The sequence below is a fragment of the Strix uralensis genome, chromosome 17 (genome assembly GCF_047716275.1).
Source record: "Strix uralensis isolate ZFMK-TIS-50842 chromosome 17, bStrUra1, whole genome shotgun sequence".
In the NCBI taxonomy this organism is placed as follows: Eukaryota; Metazoa; Chordata; class Aves; order Strigiformes; family Strigidae; genus Strix; species Strix uralensis.
In genome coordinates, this window is record NC_133988.1 from 17860790 (window position 1) to 17885914 (window position 25125).

General features: G+C 46.9%; 1 protein-coding gene across 3 annotated transcripts in view; it reads right to left on the reverse strand.

Annotated features, from left to right (window-relative positions):
• The window catches only part of TTC28 (tetratricopeptide repeat domain 28), a 189264-nt gene that overhangs the window by 102521 nt on the left and 61618 nt on the right, over nt 1–25125 (reverse strand). The window contains exon 1 of one of the 3 annotated variants that reach the window (XM_074886762.1): nt 24092–24214. The exons of the other annotated variants lie outside the window; for them this stretch is intronic. Within the exon in view, the coding sequence (XP_074742863.1) occupies nt 24092–24118 (27 nt within the window). The 5' untranslated portion in view covers nt 24119–24214. Of the gene's footprint in view, nt 1–24091; nt 24215–25125 lie in introns of those variants that run through there. 3 annotated transcript variants of the gene reach the window in all.

Genomic DNA, 25125 nt, shown 5'->3' on the forward strand with positions numbered 1-25125 from the left:
TTTTACCAGTCACATGAAACAGACTTGTCCAGAGCAGCTGTAATCTCCTCGAACTAGAGATTTATTATTCCCAGCTAGATGGGAAAAATTAAGAGTGCTACGACCATTTACACTGGCAAAGATATGCCAGAGTAATGTAAAAGATTTGCTTTAAATTAACAACGGGATAGAAAATGCAGAGTTAGTGATGACGCACAACCCTGCTCCCAGGCTTTGGTACTACAACCAGCTAGGAAAGAAAACTTTCAAGCCAGCCCAGAAGACCCCATACAGCCACCAGTTCAGTTAAAATAGATTTTAGCTTAAAGGCAAAGATTCAGCTGGAATTTCCAAGAAGAGCCTTGCACTTATTAAGCTATTATTAACATCAGTAGAAGAGATAACCAATCAGCTCATACAGAAGCCCAGACTCATTTAAAGATTTCTGTTAAGAAAGTAATTCAGTGGGAGAGGTATGAACATAACTGCCATGAGATGCAAGAGCATGGGATGCCTGGCAGAAGGTACACTTTTAAAGCGGTGTCCTGGAAACATCACCTAAAGTATCACTAATTCCTGCAACTGCTAATTCTGAAAGTCCTAGATCCCACTTTAATACCTAGGCTCTAGTCCTAATTTCTGAATCAAAGCTACACAACTACTGACCCTGTGCAGTAGCACTTTTTTGAAATCCCAGACTACTGCAGAAGGACGAACGGTACAGACAGGTGACCTCCATCAGCCTGATTACGTCAGTCCTGATGCAAAAGCCAGAAAAGCCTGTTTCTCTGTGTCCTACCTGCTGCTCTGTCCAGCAAGTTCCACCACAGCCAAAGACACATGGAACCATAGAGTCATTTTCGCAGCAATCTCAGCTTTGTACTTCTACCTCTCTCTGGAAGATTTTATGTGTGTTCATCAGTAAATTAAAAAGCAGTAGCTTAAGACACTGGATTTACCGCGAGAGACAACTATATACCCTACCTTATCTTATTGTTGGGAAATTTCCTTATTTAACAGCTGTTTCCCCCTTACTAATGTAATCCCATTCCCCCATCATCCCACCCTGAATAATCTCTCCCCAACCCTTCCCTGTTTATACATGTTCAATAATCACAGACTTTCATGTTCCCCGTTCACTGTCAGTTATCCAAACGATACAAATTTAGCCCCTTTGATCTTTCCTCATACATCAGTCCCTCCAGGCCCCTAATCACTTTTTTCACTCTTCTCTGAACTCCCTCCAGTAATGATGTGATTCTAATCCTCTGAAAGGAGAGGCTTTTGGCTTCAGTTCTTCACACAGATGCGAGCAAACTAATTCAGAGAGACTTCATAAGCTCCGTGCGTAGTACTGTCACCAGCCGCCAAGCATTAAACCCTGACACTGAGACAAAGATGGAATTGTCTCATGAACACTAGAGATGCCAAAAGCTGAAAGAAAACACAATGAAAATTAAAACGATGAACTGATCAGCACTTTATACAGCCATCAGGACTCTGCATGAGTAAAAGCCACATTTAGGAGACAGGCACAGTTGTCTGCTGGTTGCTTTCAAGAAGCCAGGATCTTACAAAACGGCAGCTCACGTAGCAGCTTCATGATAAATACACCAGGTGAATGGTGTACAAAGCACTGGGGTCCTGCCTACAGCGCCCAAGAGCTGTTTCACAACTACCCCAGGCCATCGTGCAGGGCTGCACGGCAGCGGTGGCTAGGACGAACCCTGCTTATACCAGGGAGTGCCTGGCAGCCCACCAAGGGTCTCCACCGGAGCCCCCAGTCAGCACAAGGGCCTCCAGAGGCCAGGCACAGCCTACCAGTGCCGTCAGTCATGTCCAGTTTTGAAGAGTTTCCAAATTTACAGATTTCTTGCTGAGTTAAAGCCACACTTAAAAATATATATACATATTTACAATAGGATATATGACAAAACCATGTATTAGCGTATACTAGCTGATATAGCTGAGAAAGAAGGAAGCCTACTGCTTCCTTTCTAAAAACACCTCTTGTATATTGATCCAGACAGAACACAAACACAAAGGACAAGTAGCAAGTATCACATAACCATGAAGAAAAGAAACTAGAGATGCTATACACACAACTTGGTAAAGTCAGTTCAATAAAGTCTGAAAGACAGTTAAGTAACAAGTTCTCACTTTACCTGTTACAGTTTGGAAAATGCCCTCAAGCTGGAAAAAAATGTTAAATAAATCTCTCCCCAAAAACACAGCAACCTAATTTTTAAAAGTTATTTTCATGATGTCTATTTCTGACCTTTGTGTTTTAACAGTTATCTTTCTAAAAAACTTTAAATACTGTTAAAATACTGCTTTAATTAGTAGTTCACTGGCTGACTGTGGTCAGTAGCAGCACATCTTCATGCTGTAAGAAGAGTTTTAGATTTTTTGCATTTTCCTCCTTTTGCTATGAGTTTCTTCCTCCACCACCTATGAGACAAGCGGAAGGGATCTGGACACAACTTCCTTGCACAAATTAATAACAAATGTATGTTCCACATGCTACTTTCACCATAACCACACTGCAGCAATGCGACAACAGCTCCAGCTCCTGCCTTTTCTCCCCACCTGGTGCAGAGCAAAGCAGGGACAGGAGCTCCCTGGCAGCCCTTGTGTTTGTCACAGTCACTCCTTGGTCTAGCAGGCAGGCTGCAAAGGAGATGGAGGAGTAACATCAAAGATGCTGCACGGAGAAATTTGGGATGCAGAGGAAAGGAATGAAATACATTAAACAACAGAACCAGATGAAGCTGTGGGTCCTTTTGTCTCCCTTCAGCACAACCCACCTCGAGCGCAGAACAAAGCAGCAGGATGTAAGCACTGCCCGCTTCAGAGAGGTGGCTGCACTAGTTCCCATACCCGAGAGACCAAAGACTACTAATAAGTTAATCCTGATGCAGGGAATCTCATGGTAAGGGAAGACCCTATGTAGAAACCAGCAGGTGTCCTGGGACACCACACAGTGCAGCCAGGCCACGGAGGAGGCACCTGAGCTCAGCCCAAGGGCAGGAGGGCACGCAGCTTGCCTCATTTCAGCGCCGGGCTGCCCAGCTGAGTTCGGAACAATTTCCCACAGCCTAATTCAAATGGACAGATGACTAATGAATGGAGAGGCACAGAGCATGTTTCCAGGTGACACAAGGCACACTTCAGTGCAATGAAGAGTTCAACAGCAAGGCATTGCTGCTCTCCTGCCTTACAGGGAAGGGATCCAGGTCACACGAACACAAATACACACAAGCGCACGCACAACATCTGTGTCTGGTTCACTGACTTCACCAGCAGTACAGCTCCACAAACATCTGTGCTGACCTGCTGGCACAGAAACCACCCCTGAGAAATGAACACCCCACAAGAGTGCTAGCAGCATATACCTGCTTATCCTGAACCTACAGCCGGTAAGGAAGCCGGCATTTTCTGAGCGCGCTTCACGGCTCTAAGTACTGACCAGAGCTGACCATTCCAAACCTGCTGCGCATCATGACAGGTATCTGACCACTGAACAAGTTTTCATATTGCACAAGAACACCAATGCCTGTCGCTTACCTGCCAGTACAAAACACAAGACAACTCTAAGGCGTCAAACAAAGGATTCTAACTTTGCGCCGTATTTCTGCTTTAAGGATTCTTCCAACTAGTCCACATTTATCTCTGCCTGATTAGAAAACAATCAGCACTGGTCCCGTATCCATTTGAACTAAAGCAAAATCTGAGCTCTCCCTATCCTTACCACCACCAGGCAATCCCCCACTAAACCATTTTAGCCCTACCAGGATATCTCATGTCTACATGGGAGTGTGTTCAGCTGGTGCGCAAGCATTTCCACGTGCCCAGATATCAGACCTGCAAATCAGTTCAATTGCCTCATCACAGCCACGCTAAATGTGGCTTATCTGCAGCCTTCAGAAACTCCTCCGAATGGGTGCCCGCAGAGGCAGTACTGCAGACTGTGGACAAGGCATCCAAAGGCACCGCAGACAACACAGCCTATGGCATCGCCACCAACATTTCAGAACTAGACAGGGATAGCTCTGAGACTCCATCCTCTTCACCAGAAAGGACACGATGAACCATCCATGCTTCATGCAGCCCAGCCAATAAGCAGCTAGTGGTCAGGTAACCAGTGGCTGGTTAACTAACACAGCCAAACCACAGGCCCTGCACAGGGGAGCATTGGACTAGATAACCTTTAAAGGTCCCTTCCAACCCAAACTATTCTATAATTCTATCATTCTATGATAAGTAAACTAAGTCCTGAGCCTCTGTGGCCACTGAAGAACAAAATGAACTTAATAAAACTTTATGAACAGCCTCTCTTGGTGATACTTTCCATATTCATAGTTCACTACTCATGAGGCTCAGAGGATTACAATCCTCTCCTAGCTTTTACATGAGTCAAAGCATTTACACAACCCCTCTGCCACTCCCTCTAAGTCCTTGTATGTTCTTTGCTACACAGCAGCAGTCCTCGATATTTTAGACTATTTCCCTTAGAGCATTTTCTAGTGAGCACGTAAATAAACTATGACAAATTGACTCTAATTTGACAACCAGTAATTAAATACCCTTTAAATTCTTTCCACAGATGTGCTGCCTGATTAGTGTATTCTTCACCACAGTTAAGAGATAAATTTCTGACAAAGGAAGGTACCTTTATCAGAATCCACAGGGCTCTGCCCATTGCAGAAAACTTCCCACTTTAAGCACAGGGATTACACCGGGTCCCTAATTGTACTGGAATTCCATGTACTCCAATCTGATCAGTGACCCTCTCATGGCTGGATCCCATGTGCACACCACCAGCTCTCCTCTGGGTGGGATGCAGATCTCCTGCCTCCTCACACATCACGTGAAAGCCAGGAGAAGCCTTATCAAAAAACAGATGGCAGAAACAGCTCAAAACGCTGCATTTCAATGATGAAAAGGTATCGGAGTAAGACAAGAGTCAGCTCCTGTTGGGCCACAAAGCGTTACATCCAACAGCTACGTACATGCCTGGAAGGGCACCAGGTACTGTGCTATGAGCACAGAGGAGATGGAATTCAACAAAGCAGGATTCAAACCAGAAAAATGCTGATGGAAGCACAACGATAGGAATCGCAGCAGCAGGAGACGCCATCTCAGCGCCAGTTTAATGGCCACTGGTGACGCGTCTCCATGGCAGCAAAGGCTGCAGTGAAACTGCTGCCTGAGAAGGGACGGGGCTGATCACGGGAGCACTGGGAGACCGAGCAGCAAACGTTCCCACTGCAGCAGCCTGGCCCTCTCCCTTCTGTATTTCTAGACGAGAGACCCGAGACAAATGGAAATGAAAACCCTTCTGGAACTCGGTCCATAACAAAGCCAGCTCGTAAGCCTCAGCACCTCAGACCTCTCCCTTCAGATGGAGGCACAGTAGAGGAACACCAGGTGCAGGGCTGTAGTGTAAGAGCCCAGGGTAAGAACCCCTTAAACAGGTTCAGGCGATTCAGGGACAAGTGATTTTAATGCAGCTTTAAGTGAACTTTTCACAAGTCAAGAGCTTCAGTGCTGTCTGCATCCAAACCGCCTAACAGCTCTGGGCTGAACGCCTCAAAGGATTCAGTGCTGTTCAAATGAGAACGTTATTGTCCAATGAAAGTAAGCATCAGGTAAGGAAGTGCTTGGGTACACTGGAACCTGCGTTTGTCAAATGGATTCAGCTGAACACAGCGAGTCAAACAGCAGCAAACACAGAGGTGAGAGGAGACGCCTCCTCGTACACCTTCGCTGATCACCGAAGACCCAGACAGACTTGGGATACAGCTTGAAATTAAGGTAATTATCGTTTTGACACCGGGTACAAATGGCACTAGACATATTCTGGCTCCGGAGGCATGAACTAGTGCATCTGTGTACACAGCATTGATTATCTTGTGGTGGGGTCCAGGTTTTCTAGGATTTACTACAGAAGCCACAGATTTTTCACAGAAGTGGATAGGTCAACCACCAGCAGGACCATAAAGATTCTAACAGTCTTGCTAATAATGTCCCTGGAGATACCTGCAAGATCTGGGATTCGCTTATGCTGCAGTGAAACACAACTCTACAAAGAGGGTACAGGTTAATGTAGCCAACATGAACATCTATAATGGGGTGAATCCTAGTTTTACCTGCTTATTGGAACAAAAACATTAATCAGTCAATGCTGAGATGATTAACGGGATAAGATTAAGGTTAAAACTAGAAAATCTATTAACCTATTTAAGAAATAAATGTTGTACCTGGCAGGTCATCAGTCTTTCAAGCCTCAAGGGTTTAGACGCTCTAAGCAAACAGGAGACTGACTCACACAGCTGAAGGCTCTGTGCACTGTCCTGCCACGTCAGAAGCCATATCCCTTCTCCCTAAACTAAGCAGGGTGAGCCACAGACCATCGCTTTAGCTTCAGCTGCCGCAGACACGACGTACCACAACCCTTGCACAGGGTGGGACTTGGGAGGAAAGCCTGAGCTAGTAAGAGGTTGCTACATATGACAGGAAGCAGGAAAAAAAGAAACCAGCATCTGGAATGGCAGATTCAACTTCATGTCTGTATCATAACAACTATTAATTCGGCTCGTAACAAAAGTTTTAGTCAGAAAACTAAATTCACCCAGTCTGCCTGTTCTAGTCTGCGTATATGCTTGTCATTCAACTGTCACACTTACCCATTCACTGTGTGTTGTGAGAATAATTGGAAAGAATTTTAATTATGTCTCAGAAGACACATCTTCTCAAGGAGACAGAGACACACGGTCCACCTGCATCCTTCAGTCTAATTTCCCTTAGGAAAATTCCCCTCTAATGCATTATTTCACATCAGACAACCTACTACACAGAGCAACTCTCCAGACTGCACCGATTTGTTAAGTTTGGTGTTTATCACTTTCTACTTTTTAAAGCCATGTATAGAGCCAGTCAGGATTGTGAGAGCCCAGATGACCTGTTCAGAGGGATGCTGAACCACAGAAATGAGAAAAGAAACGCTGAAGGTGCCAGGGGTCCAGTACTTTCCAAACACAGATTTAGAAATATCAGGAACATTGTCACCTTGACAAAGAAGGCAGCTCAATGCACAACCCATCCATGAAATTCCATAATAATCCATACCCTGTCACTGATGAGAATGCTCAGTTATGAGATGATAATGTACAAATATGGTTGGATAACTGGCATCAAATAGTGATACAGTGCCTTGTACTTTTCGTAAGTAACTAGAGGTTGTCATGCCTGCTGGATTTTGAGGTGTAAGGAAAAAAAAAAGGCTCAGCTTTAAGTATTTACTTCAAGATTTACCACAGATGGTTTTCTTCAACAGCAGAACTAGAATACGACAAACTAACAGGAAAGCAAGCTAAAGAGCTGTCAGTCCTGACCAGGTAGCCCCTGCAACTTATTCTGCACCCACTTTTCAGTAGGACTGTCAGGTATCTTACAGACAGCACCATCCAGAAGACACAACAGTTGCAAATGCTTCTGTGGTTTGGACTGTGGAAAAACAGAGAATAAGATGACAGTGATTCAACACATATCCAGGAGTCTTGAACTTAAGCCTGACTGTAACTGGCCAGTTACAGTCACAACGGCACCAAGACCTTGTCTCAGGTGGAACCGAACATACATATTTTTGCTGTCAAGACCCTTGTTTTGTAACAGTGGGCACCAAAAAGCATTCCTACTCTCCCAAGACTTCTCCTGTGCACTGAAGAAAAGCTACAGTAATTTCTGGGGAAATTTGTAATAGGAAGAGCATTGGATTGCTCTTTAGCAGAGTTGTAAAGAATTTACCCTGCCTCCCTTCTTCACTTATGTATCACATACTAGATTCTCTTCTTACAAAAACCGCTTATTAGTCACCGGGCTAATGAAGCACACGGCTGTCCTCAGTAAGGTGCTTCCCCACACCAGCTGGCTCCTCTACTCAGGGCAGTTTGATGCAGCTGCCATCGTTACCTCCCCGGGACGGCTCCTCCACTCTGCTGGAGGCCGGATGACAGTCTGCTTCCCGTTCACCCCCGGGTGCCAGTCACAGCCACAGCTGTCAGCCTTTCAGACTGCCCTGGAAGGCTGACACTGACGCTTCCAGCGAACTCTGCCTGCCACGCCAGAAGGGCTGGCTACGGCAACGAGCCCGACCCCAGCGCGACACGGGGCAGAACCACCTGCCAATGCACCACCACACCTTGCTCAGCTCCCACGTGCCTCCTAGAAACACGCTCTGGACGCAAAGCCACCGAGCGCAGAACAAGCCACATCCCTACAGAACTCACTCAAATACTTCTTTATGGATAAAACTGTACATCTTTCTGTTTGAAATGAAACTTTCAGTCACAAGCCCTTGCTCTGCCTTATCTCAGGAAAACACTGTTAGGTGGCAATTGACTTCACAAAGTCCTGCATCCAAGCATACGGCCCAACTTCCAGATCTGGAGCCTTTCCTGTGGAGTCAGCACAAGTGCCAAACATTGAGACAGGAGCTGTAAACACAACCAGGGCACTGTCCTCAGCCCAAAACAGTTTCTGCTCACACAGTCACTCCACATAATCCTGTCAGCTCTGCCCAACTGTAGGTCAAGAATCATGCATGATGCTATAAGTCTGACACTGCAACCGAAACATCCTAGCAGGCGAGACCCCTGCTTCGAATAACTGCTCCAACAAGGATCATGCCTTGTAATCCACACTGTCAGTTCTCATTTGTTTGATCATGTCATGGCAGGAGAAGCCATGAATCGAAAGGAGGGAGTAACTCCCTGCTTACGACAAGCTGCATGACACTGGGCATCCACGGAGCCTGCACTACCTGTGTTCCCCAAGAAACCACTGACAACCTGCAGCGGGTTGTCCCTGGCCAGCAGCTAAGTCCAGCACAGACACTCACCCACTTGTCCCACAAGTGGGACAGGAGAGGGAAGAGCAAAGGCATGAAGACTTGTAGGTCAAGATAAAAATAGTTCAATAAGCAAAGGAAAGAGAAAGAAAACAACAAAAATAAGTGATGCAAAGGCAATGACTCACCACCTCCCACAAGAAGAGCGATGCCTGGGCAGTCTCTGAGCAATGGCTCCCTTCCCAAAGAAGTCCTCCCCTCAGTTTCCATTGCCAAGCATGTCATCACACGGCACAGAACATCCCTGCAGTCCATCGGGGTCAGCCATGTGCCCTCCCAACCCCCAGTCCACCCCGGGGGCAAAGTAAGAAACAGAGGCAGCCTTGATGCTGTGTTACCAGCACCACCCTGATCACAAATCCAAACCAGCACCATATTCCACCCGAGCCAAACCCAGCACAGCCCTGTGCCAAACTGACACAACCACACTGACTATCCTCCTCGGCACGAGGCTCACCTAGCACCGCAGCAGGAACGCATACATCAAAAACCAAACAAAAAACCCAGACACCCAGTTAGTTTACTTGTGCCAACTACAAATGAATCTGATGTGATGCCCTGAATCTCTGTAGATCATTTAGGACGTGAACGGCTTTACCGTCAGCCTACTACTAGGTATCTGTGCAATTAAGTACAGTCAAACACAGGCAGCGAACTTACACTCTGCTGAGCGCATCAGAGCACACAGCATAAGCTTCAAAGGCCGCCCTTTGGGATGAAACAAAAGTCCAAGAACAACTGTGGCTCGGGGAACTTTACATCTCTTTCACTGAGTGCCTGGACAAAACATTAAGTCTTTCCCTACATTCCTTTACCCACCAAAATACAGGTCTAGTCATTCTAACCACTGCACACATCCACGTCCAAAACAACAGGCCTTCAAACTTTGGGGAGAGAGGACTTCGTACCAAAAGGCTGCAGGAGATAGTAACTGGGCCACTGGAGCACCTCCTTACTAATTATCCCAGAGTGCCCATTTGCTATGTAACCAAGGAAGAAAGCATGTCGGACTTGAGCAAAGCTGTCTTCAGCAGCTTATGGAATGCTTCTCTAAGCCATGATGCAATTAACTGCCAGAAAGTGCTGAGGCAGGCAGAATTAGGAAGCTATAACAAATCAAGTATATAATCCTACACCATTTACATTTAAAACAGCTGAATTGCTTATAACTCAAAGTGCTGTAGCATGTTTACAATTTTATTTCCTAAGATCTAGATGTCTTATCCCCCGAGCAGGACAAATGAAACAATGCAGCTTCAAAGCCAAAATGGGAAAAGACTCCAAAGGCGGCGCAGCTCTCCAGAGCTTCCTGACGTAGGCAGCAATACCTGCCATCCTGAACCCCAAGAGTCACTGTGAAAATTCAGAACTACTAAAGAATCACAATTACCCCAGAAGTTCTTGATTAGCCCATAGGAAATTTGAGTAATGTACAATATGGAGACCACCAGGTTCAGAAAACACCTCTGCATACAAACAAGGGTGCAAGCGCTTCAGCATTCTTGATGCAATATTCAGTCAACTGGCAGAGAGAAAAAAGCGACTGCTGTTAAATTGTTTAAAAGGGCTTGAAATGTTGTCTACCTCCTCGGCACTGAAACAGATACCAAACAGGACACGACAATCAAAACAGTAACAATCCTTGAAATTAATTTACAGTGTGAAGAGTCTATCCCTTCTTGCCTTAACTCTCTAAATTGTAATTGTCAGAATGTCATCTTCCCCAAGTTCGTGTATTATCCCGTAACAGAACATCAAGCGAGCTCTTCTGAATCTCTAACTCATACAAAATTTCCATTATCCTAAAAGTCTCACAAGGCACTAGCTTTTTAAAAAGCATTTGGGGGGGGGGGGGGGGGGGCAAGGACAGGGAGACATTTCTGTAGACTCTGAAGACTTCTATAGGAGTCTATTTAAAAACAAACAAAAAATCCCCATCAAACAAAAACCACACACACAAAACACCCTGCTTCTTTCTTAAAAGACAATAAAGGCAAGGTATGACAAGGTCCTAAGCTTAAGCTACAGTGTCCGAAAGAGAACATACTCTACTCAACACTGATGTCTTCAGCAGTCCTGGCACAAAAATGGTAGGGCAGCCACAGATCCAACAGCTATCGAAGATGACAGGAATTCCTCCGCTAACTCAGATGAGTTTTTAGATTGGACTGCTGGGCTGAAATTGCTGCTACTAAATGCTCAGAAGATAATGTCAGTTAACAAGGAAAGCAACACACAGACCCCACAAAGTGCTTTTCATTTCTGCCAGCTACACAAAGTACAGAATAAATGTTTAAGAAAAACATATAAAAGTGACACCTGTACTCAGAAACCTCATCATCATACAACCAGCTGCATTAAGATGTGTGACACGCTGTGACCCAACGCTGAGAGTTTGCTAACTCTAATAGCTGGCCTCTAATAGCCTTCACTGCGACAGCAAAATGCCCCCACGAAGGAGCGCTGGAGTTCCACCCCAGCACGGCAGAGCAGCTCACGCCGCTTTTAACAGTGGGAACACTGCAGATTGCAGAGTATCAGGTACGCGTTCAGAGTCATCAGAGCTGAAGCACAGCTGGGGCTTATACTCATATGGCAAATTTCTCTCTTTAATGTAACTTTGATACTGAGATGTGTTAAATCTCTGATTTTATTGGCAGATGCTGACTGTATTTGCCTAACCTCTGAAGCCTGCTGATTGACAGTGTTAATGCACTTTTTAATGGATGAAAAGCAAAATGACAGCTTTTGGCTCACTTTCAAGCACATTTCTTCACTGCAAAATACCCTATAGCTCAATCGGCTTTTCATACAACCTAAGAAACCTATTCTTCATTGTGTTGCTAATAACTGGTGGCATACGGAAGAACACAGGAGCTGGATAGGAATACCTACCCAGGGAGCTGCTTTACTTCCTGAAAGGAAGATGTTTTCTTCCTTTCTTTAATTTGAGCTGCATTGATCTGATCTCAGAAAATCCCAGACAGAAGTTAAACATTACTTAAAAATAATTTCTTCGCTCTTTCTACACCAAACAGTTTGCCCCCAGACTTTTCAAGAAGAGCAGCTATGCTAACAAGAAGCTAGTGCTCCAAGAGTCAGAGGTAATACCTTCATGGGCAGAGGGACCGCATTCTTACACATGAAGGAAACTGCTGATAGACTGGTTTGGGTTGGAAGGAACCTTAAAGCCCACCCAGTCCCACCCCCCTGCCCCGGGCAGGGACACCTTCCACTAGCCCAGGTTGCCCAAAGCCCTGGCCAACCTGGCCTTGAACCCTTCCAGGGAGGGGGCAGCCACAGTTTCTCTGGGCAACCTGTGCCAGGGCCTCACCACCATCACAGGGAAGAATTTCTTCCTTAGATCTCATCTAAATCTCCCCTCTATCAGTTTAGACCTGTCACCCCTCATCCTATCCCTACACCTCCTGATCAAGAGTCCCTCCCCCCTTTCCTGTAGCCCCTTTCAGTCCTGGAAGGCCACTCTAAGGTCTCCCCGGAGCCTTCTCTTCTCCAGCTGAACCCCCCAACTCTCTCAGCCTGTCCTCACAGGGGGGTGCTCCAGCCCCCCGAGCATCTTCGTGGCCTCCTCTGGCCCCGCTCGAGCAGGTCCGTGTCCTTCTGATGTTGGTACTCCCAGAGCTGGACTCAGCACTGCAGGATGGTCTCACCAGAGTGGAGCAGAGGGGGAGAATCCCCCCCCCCCCCCCCCCCCCCGCTGCCCACACTGCTCTGGGTGCAGCCCAGTTCTTTGTTTAAATGCAACAGCAACAAAAACCCGCAGCTGATAAGCCTCACCCTCGTGATGGAGATGCAGCTGGAGGGAGAATGACTCTGAATCCTCCAACACAACTCCTGATTGGCAGAACATTCTTAAAGCCTCCCTAGGAGAGTAAGGAATTTCTCCGACAACATAATTTGTTATGGTCATCCACAGCAAACTGAGATGTGCCTCTTTTTGGAGGCAGCAAGGAATTTCCTCTAATACATTTAAGTGACTCTGTTGAAGAAACAGGTTAAACTTTAACAGAATCTCATAAAATGAGAAGTCTGGTACAAAAGATTCTCCCTCCTTTCCTACTGGCTGATATGTGAAGCTCCATCAGCCCCACACAGGCTGAGTTCCGTTGCTAGACTCTGCTCTGGTCACAGAGCATACTGTTGTTTTCAGGACTCTCAAGGTGGACAAGGTGGCACTGAACCTTCTTGTTAACATGTCTGGAAGCCTACCAGTCATCTTTTACCCATCCATAAGTCTACAAAAAGCTATTTGCTCTTTTCTGTCCCTGCAACAGTCCTTGGGTCTGAGCCTAATTATGAATCTCATTTTACTCTATGAATGTCAACCATGATGGCAACTGTTGCCTACAGCATCCATTTTATAGCAAGAGCCTGACACCTTCTGCAGGTCTAGAAGCCCATGACAGGGCAAAGAGGACCACTACAAAAAAAGAGCCTAATCTAATGCAACAATAGCTGGCTCTAACAGTGGCCATTTATTTGGCAAAGCTTCCTATCTAGAAGATAAGAGCAAGAACAGAGGCAGAGTTTTAAAAGAAAACTGATATTCTAAACACAGAACCGATTTGGTTATGAGAGGTCTGGTTGACTGGCTGCAGGACTCCAACCGACCAAAGCTCACCGGCGTGGTAAGATCGTAACAATGGAAGCTGTGTTCCAAAGCCTGTTGCTTTGCAGAGTCCTGTAACTCTAGTGTCTTTTATGGTAACAGGACTTGTGGCTAAGAAAGTCCCCACTATACCAAAACTCACGGCTTTATGGCCCCTTGGTACTTCTCAGGTGCAATCAGGAAACCAGGAAGGCACCAGGGACATGCCAAGGAACCAGCGAGTCTGGGGAGAGAAGACCCTGGGGTATGCACTCCATGCTGTGGCAGACTGGCAATGGGGTTTCTCTACCCAGATACACCTGGTAGGGGTCTGCATCTGAGCAAGAGCTCCAATTTAGAACCAGAAATTCACAAAAGGGCTCTCCAACCATAACAGATTAACATTTCTATGGAAAATGGGATGGTGCCAAGTCGTAACAGTCTCTGTAAAGTCCTAATTAACATGAATAACACAGCTGGATATTTTACATATCAGCCTTCTAAGTCACTCCTTCCTGCCACTTAAGAGTAAAAATAGTAGAATGTTTTATGAAGGTTAATTCATGGTTGCTTAGGTGTGATTCCACTTTAGGAGAAGGCAGAATGGCTAGCCCCTTGCAGTCACCCATACGGAGGAGGTATGGATAGTCTGCCTTAGTGGTTTGCTGAAGGAAGCTACAGAACAGCAGGTTTGTCAGGGAAATGTGGATACTTGGCAGAATATAAATGGAATTACCTTTCCTTCCATTCCAGACCTGGGTTTCAAAGTAGATGAGCTGATATCATCACCTGGCAGGTTACAAGATAATCATAGAAGAAAATAATAATGACAAGGTAAAAAGAAAAACACAAAAAATGCTGAAGAAGAACCAGCACAGTTTACCATGAGATCAGACAGTCGTTTTATCACTCTGATGGCAGTCTAGCTCAGAATACATTTTGGCATGCTTGTTTACAAATCTGAATTGATTTGAGGAGGGGGCAGCTCCCAGAACAACACAGTTTTATTTGGGTTGTGTACCCGCAAAGCCGCCGAGAGCAGCGCCCCAAGGCAGCCAGGTCGCCCCTCCAGGGCCGCCCAGCTCCTCTCCCAGCACAGCGCCGGGGCTGAGAGCCGCTGCCTCTGAGCAGGACGAGTGCCCAGGGTGTGGCAGATGCGGCTCTACCCAAGCAAGACCCAAAGCAGGCTGGGTTTAGCCATGCTGGGTACCTCTGCGCTGGGGCCTGCCCTACAGCAAGCACAGCAAAGGCCTAAGCCTGCACTGGCTAGCACCAAGCCTAACACAAGCTGGTTTGTGTCCAGGTGTCTCTCCCTTAACATCTTCAACTTACGGGGATGATGTAAACAGCCCGTGTGGACACAACACTGCAACCCGGGCACCCGGCCTCCCCGGGTTCCAGTGGCAGACACCCACCCAGCTCTTCAGGCTCAGCTCCAGCTGAGCTAGGCTCACTACGGTAATACCCCTGGGCTCGATCGAGTCAGTGGCTGCCCAAACAACAGCTTCTGTCCAGGAAAGATTCAACTGAATTGTACACTAACTGCAAAGAGTGCTTTTACAAACTATTTTCCATTAAAAGGACAAAAATTATTTGCAACTAAAGCCACAAAACTTAATTTTGATTCCAGAGTTTCAGACTAGGCTATCCCATAAACATTTCCATCTCAGCTGTAGTGTACCTCAGGCAAGAAACTAAACAAGCCTAGATCTGGGTTATTAAAACAGCTGAAGTCACTGAATTGTTCATGCTCCCAGGAAAGGCATGTAAACATAGTTTGCAGTAAGATCTCACACTGAAGTTCATCTCACAATCCCTATTTACTCCATTAAATGTAGCAAGCTAGTAAATAATAAAAATAAGAATAAAAGAAACAACAAACAACTCTGATAGGAAGCATTTCCATATAACGGAAAAAAAAAAAATCATCACAACAGTAACACCAAGGCTCGGGCCTCCAAGCAGCATGGCCCCACCAGAGCCGGCGGCCGCTTCTCCTGCAGGCCGGGCCAGGCAGGGCTCTGCTCCCCCCTCACAGCGTGGGGAGCTGCCGAGGAAGCTGGGCCCCCGAAACCAAGCTTGCTCCCCACAGGTCTGCTCCCCGGCCCAGCCCCAGCCCAGCTCAGGCAGGACCATGGCATTCACCTAGGCCAGCTCAAGCCACACAGCCTCGCTTCGGGGAACGAACCTGAGCTGTGCTGATGGCACCATCCGTACAGCTTTAATAAACACCCAGGACAAATGCTGCCACCATTCTGAACTGTGGCTAACCAAAGAGGAATGGTCTCAGAGATGATTCCAATTAAACCAATGACACAGTCAGGTATTTTATTATTTATTGAGTCCTGGTTTCCTCAGCACAGGAGAAAGCAATCAGAGAACATTTCCCTGTTCATCTCTCCAAACCTTTTTAAGCCAGCATCCCAGCAAAAAATCCCCTCCATCCTGGGCTTCTGCTGTTATCCTGCACTAGGTATTTCTCTAGCCTGGTTTTGGGCCATCTTGTTCACCTTGAGTAAGGAATCCTTTCCCACTCCTCCACACACATTCTCTCCTTCCCAACTACTCTACTGACATGGGTTGGATGGACTGGTTCGGCCATAAACTGTACAATTTCACTTTGCCTGTATTTTGTCAGATTTGTATGCTTAGCTGTTCCTGTCAAACCAATATTCCAAGTTTCCAGTTAAATATATTTAGCAATACAAGCTGCTGCTGTTCTTACAAATTAACTCAGGAATTCCTATTATGAGGGTCCATTAACCAGAGCAGAGAATAAACTTCTGCTTAAATACAGAAAAATATTATATATATGCTAAAAAGCACTAATTTCATTTGGCAGCTGAGGACTCTATTTTTCCCATCTGACATCGAGAAGTGACATTCAAACTTGTCAGAAAGACTCCAAATCAAGAAATTCTTTTCCAGGTTCAGTTCAAATACAGAAATCTATCTGATAAACATATACAAATACAGCAAGACAATAAACCACACAGAGCAGTGCCTACAAAGCCACAAGTCTGGCTATGCAGAAGAGGACAGAGACATCAGCTTTCACGTGAACGGGAGCTGTCAGGCCGTGCCACGCGAGGACGTTGGCCTCGCGGAGGGACAGGCTGCAGGCAACACGCTGATTACATCTGAGCAACTTCTGATTTCACAAGCAGGCAAAGTGGGTGCACATCCTCTCCAAGTGAGGGAGGAACATTGCACCAATCTAGAAAGGTTATGATCTTCCCCAGTTTCCCTGCACTGAAAAGGCTTCTTACTCACACTGCACACAAACCACACCTGAAGTTTCCCTTAGACTTGACACCCACGATCACCAGAACACACATGTACAACGCGCATGTCCCACACCCTTGCTATAAGGAGTAAGTTCTTACCTTTGCTGAGTATGACAACCTCTTCTTTCACCTTCACCCACATCTAAGTTTCTTCTTGTACTTCTGTATGCTCATTTTTAACCTCTTTTGTCAGCTCTTGAAATAACAGACCCAGTTTAAGAGAAGCTTTGTGCATATTATTGATTTTTCTTCTAAACCAAACTAAGTTTTAGTAGAAATTCAAACGGATGAGCAGGATTAAAAGGGTGATTTTACATATACCAGAAGGTTACAAAGCCCATTCACAGTAATGAAGGAAGATTGCATTAATCTCCTAAAAGGATTCAAATGCTGCAACTAGAGCAATTCCATTTCTTAACAGGAACAAATTAAGACAATTTCCCTTGCAGAAATTTCTATAATTACAAGTAATTATCTTCTACTCTGAAATTCTCCAGTACAGCACTTACTGCAAAGAGTATTCCTATCAAATGGTCTATTTAGGAAATATAGGAGGAATTGTTTCTTGGTGAATTGTATGTTGTCATCACATGGATTAACCCACAGTTCTGCTCTGCCAGAATATGCATCTATCTTTGATAATAACAAGAATCATCACCAATCCTTATCTGATGACTCTATCATTAGGTTATTATGAAAGCCTAAAAGATACAGACTTTTAAAAATGCACGCAGAGAAGGGGAGGAATAAAGCACATCCACAGATTAAGTCAAAGAAAGATCATTCACAGCACTGCACTGGACAATGCAGTTCTTTTCTGCTGGGTAAATCAAAGGCTCAAAGACAGCATTTTGATGCACATTCTTTTCGGGCAATAAGGACGAGTACGGCAACAGCTGCTGCAGTATGTGTAAAAGCTGTATAAAGACCAAAATATCAGAGGTTACAAGAAACTAAGCTTTGCATTTGTTCTTCTCGTGCATATGGAAAATGTATGTCGGGAAAATGTAATGTCACTTATTCACTATTTTTCATAGGCAAACACGTACAATCCCACATATCTTGTAACCAACTGTGGGAACAGAGTCTGCTGGAATGCTGCTGCCTCTGCACACCTCTGTGGCCATGTAATACCCCCGTTGGCACTTTACTCCTAACCCTGTGCTGCAAGGCACAGACCGGGATTCCAGCAGAACAGCAAAATGGAGCCTGCTCCAAGCCCACGCCAAGAGGCAGCGCAGTCATCACTAAACTTCTGCAGTACTTGACAAATCAGTGATGGATTGAGCTTGGTCACAGCACAGCATCTTCCCAGCATTTTAGAACATCCGTTTTCAAACAGAGCTTATTAGAGCTCGTGCTCTACCCAACAGTTAAATAGTATTATCAACGGGCCAATCTTTACTGTGTTGAAAGACCCCAAATATTTACAGACAGGTGAAGTCAATAATCCACACAGCAGAAAACACAAGTACCAGAGACGATAAAAGGCAACAGCAATCTGACAGCAAAGGACAACATGATCATGTTTTGGGGGGCTGCCCCCTCAAAAACTGCTGGGTCTCTACTGTGTTCACATTACAGAAAAAGAGTTTGCAACACCGAGCGGGTGTCACAGATCTTACTACATCTATGAGACTGAAAGTCTGTCAAGAGAAGATGTAGAACCTCTACCATTTATTTGGAAGTTTGGATCATACACTGTAGTTACAAATTGCACATTACATCCCATCAGAATGTGCGAGATGTGGGGCAAGACTAATCAGGACTTCACGGGTTTTTCTATCGGGTCTGGAAATACACAGATCAGCACAGACACAACACTAAGCCCTGCTCCCACCCAGCCAGCCTTCCTCTCAGAGGGTACCCTCACACTCTCCCCTCCTGTGCAAAACAGAGACTATAAATACCTTTCACGGCTCATCCACATACCACACCACAACAGAAAAACACTTACGTAAATCGAGAACAAAATAACAAAGTCAACAGCTGAATATTTTTTTTGTTTTGAAATTCTGTGCTCTTTCAAAAGCCTCACTTACTACTGCACGAAACACTTCACAAACAAAATACAGTACTGGAAAGCTCTCTCCCTCTCAAATCTTCACTGAAGCATCCAGGACCCACAGCAATTTTAATCACTGCTGAACAAAGGGTATATTCAGCTACTAAATGGTATAAATGAACAAAAATGTAAACTTAAGCAGCGGTAACTTTGTTGGTAATGTGTTGAAGTTAGATATAACCTTGTTCCAGTATTTGACAACCTTCATAGTAAAACATTTTCTCCCTGTACCTAGTCAGAATTTCCTATACTCATGTATTCACTGCCTCTCATCTGCCCCATGCACCTCCGAGGAGTCTCTCAACTTCCTCTACACCCTCTCGGTGGGTGCCTCCTCCTGCTCATACAGCAGCAAGATCTCCTCTTAGGTGAACCCTTTTCTTCTCAAGGCTTCCTCCTTCAAAACTACAAACAACCAACCCACCACAAGGCCACAACCTTCAAAAACCTTTAGCAAGCAGAGCTCCTGCAGTCAAAGTTTGGGAAGGTTTGGCACTAACGTTTGCCTGGGAAGTCCCAAAAGCAAAGCCCTGTGACTGGCACCTAGTTCCAGAGCCCACATCCCCTTAGACCTGACAGCTCTGAAGAAGCTTCTCCATTCCAGGTCGCTGTCAGAGGAAAGCAGGACAGCCCTCTATCGCTCTGCAGGAAGAGGGATTACCAGCTCAGATTGCTATGAATTCAGGCATAACATCATTCCAGAGCCAAGTACTGTATGGCCTTAAATGGAAAAGATCTACAATATTTAAGAGGTCAGGAATACTATCCTTTTTTGTTTATTTAAGCATATAAGAGGGTAGATTTAGATTTTAAAGCCTCTTAAGAAATATGAGATAGGAAAGCTTACTGTGAACGCTTCTAAGTTTAAGTGGTCTCTCATAACTGCTACTTACAAAACTGGGGGGAAGAAACGGGTGGGGAAGGAAGGGAAAAAACAGAGATAAAAAATTAAAAGAAAATAAATTCTTATTTTCACCCAGTATGAGCAGAATTCTGCAAAACAAGTTTGATTTTTCAGCTTGGAAAAATGAGAGCACTTGTCACATGGGTAAATACTGATGCAACCAATCCCACTATTGCCCCGTAACCTACTAATCTGTAGAGAAAGGAACCCAGGGGTCAACTAAACTCGTGCTCCTTTGCAGAAATTATCATTGTCTTACAAGTATTTCTCAGTTTTTTTCTGTTCCGTAGCACAACTCATTTCACCCCGCGACTCGAGAGGGAAAAGGTTACGTTTATACAAGCAGCCCACCCGGGAATCAGCCCCCTCGGTTCCCTCTGGAGCAGAACTCCACAGCCAGTGGCATGTCACCGGCGATCACAAGTGACACGGCACAGGTTGCACTCACCGTATTTTCCCAACAGTGCTTCTGTGCAACACGCCATGTACGCACCGCTGCTGACAGGAGTAAGGTCACAGAAAGATGTTCTGCTGTTTCTAGTGAAATTAAGAGACTGTCTCGTGAACCCAAACACCTTCTATCCAGACTCCATGTTGACTCTAAATTGCACAGGGAGTAAACGGCTCCTCTCCATCCGTGCGGAAGTGGACGTGCATGTCCAGAGTGAGCAGCATGCAGGGATAGATGGAGCCATGAATTGCGGCTCACAGTTACAGGCTAAAAAGAAACCTAAAAAAAAAAATTTAAAAATGCCTGAGCTTTTGGATCCTACTGTTATGCTTTTTAAAAATGACAGTGACCAAGATGTAAATGCACTGTTACAGTCTTGAGCACGTATTTAAAATCCTAATAGAGAACTTAGACATATCACACTATTATAGATCCAAACTTAAAAAAAAAATACAGATCTCAAAGAGATTAAATTATGGCAGAAATGTAATGAGATTTGCATGAATTTACTAAGAGCACGTTTTTTCTGTACAGCAGGAAAACTGAAAAAGCTATTTCTTTCTACTGGAGTTCATATATATGAATGAATCCTCTTACTGACATGCTCTTGGTAAATATGTGTAACTTTTGCATGTCAGTAACAAAGGGATATTGCAGTTTATCACTGTGCATTCATTAATGATTTATTGAATCCTTCATGTAATCCGCACCTGACACAGTCAGTGATTTCATGTTTTGTCCAGCAGTCAGTCATCACAACCATGTAGCAGATGACTCCTATATGGAAATTTTTTTAGTGTCTAAACCAGTTTCTGTTATCAGGCTTCTTAAACCTGCAAAATTTACCATGTTGCTCCTGCACAACAAACCAGGTACACTCAATAAACTCGAAACACCCCTTTTTTCAATTTACTGGCTTTAATAATGCTGAAAGGAGTGCTCTCTCACCTGAACTCCAGTATCCCAGTATACCATCACAAGTATAATGGCTTTTTTATTATTATTATTCACAGATAAAAGAATCTGCATCAGCACACAAGAACACAGCACCATCCAAGGCATCCTCTCATTCCCTCAGCTGAGAGCCTGCAGCAAATCCTGGTCAGCAACGGGTCAGAGCAGCTGGAGGCGAGTCCGGGGGGACGCGAGCCAGCAAGAAGCACCAGAGGCAGAGCCAGGGAGCCGACGGCGCGAGCTCCCTCAGGACAGGGCGCGTGGCGCGCTCACCCTCCCAGCCAGAGGAAGCTTCAAAAGAGGTTGCAATAAGGGACGGACTGGAAAGAAAGATGTCATTCCTGCAGCCTCAGCCGCTCAGTGTATTAACATGGCTAATTTTATGCTTTTCAAAGAATATAATGGGTATAACGCATCAGGCGCATCTGTACCCAGATCACGTGTGATTTCGCTACCAGCCTCCTGAGAGTTCGTCAGGGCAGCTGTGTTCACCTTAACGCACCGGACAGCGCACGCTTGAATTCTAGCCTGGCCTCCCGAGGAAACAGGCAGCACACCTGCCCCCCAGCCCAGCTCCAACGGCTTTGGGGCCACTGACCGTCGGCCAGAGGAACATATTCCAGTGGCAGAGGCCGCCCAGCAGGAACCTTGCTCTGAACCAGCCACCTGCTAGACTGAGACGCAGGGGGAACCCAAAGGGAAATGGAGTCAGAGGCAAGTTGCTAAAGTCCACAGGAAAAGAGTCTTTATTAGTTCTGGTACTTGTGGAAGAATTTAGTAAACAATAGTAATTTTCCAAACTTAGAAAAATATACGTGGTTTACAACAGACAAAAATTATTTCAGTTGCATGCAAACTCTTTTTTTCACTAGCTGAAGGCAAGATAATGCCTTATGCACTATGGGCAATATCTGTATCTTAACATTACCAAACAAAGGAGCTTGCTTACTCCAGGTTTACACACAGGACTAAAAACTGCACGCACTTCTACTCTGCACAGTTTAACAGTTACAAAGGCAAAAATCCCTCAATGAACAAAACATCTTAAACATTTAATAATAAAAAAAACGGGTGAAGCAAAAGAACATGAGTACAAATATAATAAATCAAACAAGACTCCAAATTCAGTACAGCAGCACACATGTTCAGCTTCTGTACTGACAGCTCTCACATTTGGGCATTTTAACAGGAAAGAGGCAGGGAAATCACTTCTCTGAAGTCACTTTCAGAAATGACCGACAGCTATAAATGACCAAGGGCTACAGGAACGCTGGCTACTACGCTGTCTTTCTCATTTTGTGTCCTATTAAGAACTGGAGCAGCCCTGCTTTCTTGAGCAGTTTGCATGAGTCATTTTCTTAAACTGCTCAGTAAAGCACATGACTGCAACACTACAAAGGCACTCGGGCCAGGCCCGCAGAAATCCTGGCTAGACTCACGTGAGTATGCTGGCAACGCTGACAAAACAACCTCTGCTGAGACTTTACTGGTACTACAGTTGAAAACAGAACCTATTCCAACATGAACATAGTTTCCATCACATCATAGCAGGAGTAGGAATTATTTTTTGCTCAGACTAGTAAGATACTTGACAGTTCAGACGAGTTCAGCTATCTTCTGCACTCGCTACACAGTCAAATTTGGTTGCCCAAAGTCAACTCTATTTGGACACAGCCAATAATGCAGAGAAAAAAATAACCATCTAACACTGTGATTTAAGCATAAGTGGGTGAGCCAATACTGCAGAGTGAATCCTGACACTCGAAACGGAATCTTCCAGAGCCGAGGAGTCCAACCAGCAGCCAAGAATAATATTTCAGTGGTTCAGTCGATACTGCTGTAACCATGGCCTGGAGGGGTTTCCATAGCCATAACCACAGGAGTGACTGCACAGTCAGTTGAAAATAGTAAAAACAGACACTTAAAAAATCTATAGCTTGTAGACATCTTAAAACCAGCTTGAAAAGAGGCACAGAGGGGCTTGAAAAATGCACAGACGTTCCCATCGTGCTTGCCCATCATCTGTTTATCCTGCTGAAGACACAATGATTTGAAATGAGAACTCCTCTCACTAGAAGCAATTGTCTGCTTGAAAAAATGAAAGGGACCGCTTCGGAGCGGCTGAGAAGAGATGAGGTATCAGTGACACAAAGCCTGACGGATTACCCGGAGATGCAGTGGCAACACACACTCCAATCAGGACGCCCCGAGCACCGTTTATTTCAGCGGCCAGCACTCCAAGCGAGAGACGCTCTCATGCATTTCACATATGATTTCTATTTCTTCCCTGATGTAAAACACAGTATCACACATCATGCTACAAAGAAAGAAGGAGCCCTGCTGGTTCAAGCAGGTTTTTCCAAAAGAAAAAAAAGAAAAAAAAAAAAGAAAATGAAAAGTATAATAGTCCACAGCTGCCAGGAGCAAGGGGTCACTGCTGAGGAGGGGCAGCACAGCGCACTCGGTTCGCGAGGTTTTCCCTCAGAAGAATGTCAATAAAAAGTCCTGCCAGGCGCGGCGGGGGGAGGTCCTGCGGCCGGATCCGGAGCCCCCGCACCGGCTCCGCGCCCCGGGGCCGCCGCCGGGCACCCGCGGGGCAGCGTCCCCCAAGGGCGGCCCGGCCCCGCCGCGGGCCCCGGCCCGGGCCGCGGCCCCCGCAGCCATGTTAGGCCTCAGCCCGACGGCCCGGCTGAGCGCCCGCCGCCCGGGCCCCCGCGTCCCCTCGGCGTCCCGGGCAAGGCGCGGCGCCACAACCGCCGGGGGACGAGAAAAGTTCGCGACGCCTGAGGCGGGTCCCGCCGCGAGGGGACAGGGGGACACGACGCACGGACGGACGCAACGGACGGCGGGGGGGAGCGCGGCCCGGCCAGCCCCGGGACGGGGACCCGGCCCCGGACCGGGACGGGGGCCCGGCCCCTCCTCGCCACCCACCTTCTTCCGGGGCTGCCATTTCATCATATTTGTAGAGCGGGGACGCGGAGCATCAAGGTCGCGCCCGGGTGCCGGCGGCGAGCGCAGCGGGGCGGCAGCCCGCCGTCATGCCGCCCGGCCCCGCCGCCGCGCCCGCGGGGGAAGGGCCGGCCCCGCCGCGCGGGCCATAGCAGCGGGGCTCTCCTCAGCCGGCGGCGGGCGGCCCCGCCTCACGCCCGCAGCCCGCGGGCGGCCGCAGCTCCCGGGCGCATCGTGCGCGGCGAGACCCGGCCCGGCCCGGCGCCGCCCGCCGCTCCGCCGCGCTCCGAGGCTGAGAGGGGCGCGGGCAGAGCCCCCCCCGCCCCGCCGGCCGGCAGCCCCCGGGCCCCGCCCCGCCCCGCCCCGGACCTCCGCGCCAGCAGGCGGCCGCGGCGCACACAGACGCGGGTGCCGCCCCCCCGCGGCCGCTCCCGCTCCCGCCGGGGCCGCGCCCCGGCCGGCGGGTCCCTGAGCCCACACACACACCCCCCCCCGGCTGGGACGGGGCGGCGGAGCGGGGGGCAGGAGCTGAGGGGAACCGGGGGCCGCCAGCCCCGGGCGGGCAGGGCAGGGCAGGCAGCGCGCGGGGCGCCCGCAGCCCCAGGCCTGGCAGCGCGGGCCGGCGCGCACCTTCCTGGGGTAAAGAAGAGTTATTTGGAATGGGTCGGCGAGGCCAGGGGGCTTCTGCTCAGAATTCCCATTTTTCCACTACAATAAAAACTGCGGACAAAACCCAGCTCGAGGGATTCGGCCTCGTCCCCCAGCGGCGCCCTCTGCACCCCGGCTGCGGGGCAGGTAAAAGCCACAGCAAAGCACCACTCTCCCTCACAGGTACGGTTTTTTCCCGGAGTAGAATCCAAGATGGTGGATTAAAGAGGCCAGAATGTGCTTTACTCGTGATTCTCCAAAATGCAAAAGCTCAGGACTCACCCTACAAAAGTGTTTTGGCTCTTGGAAATATTTTGAGGCAATAGTCGAGGGGCTGAGATCATCAGCAGAACAGCCCAAAGTCCCAC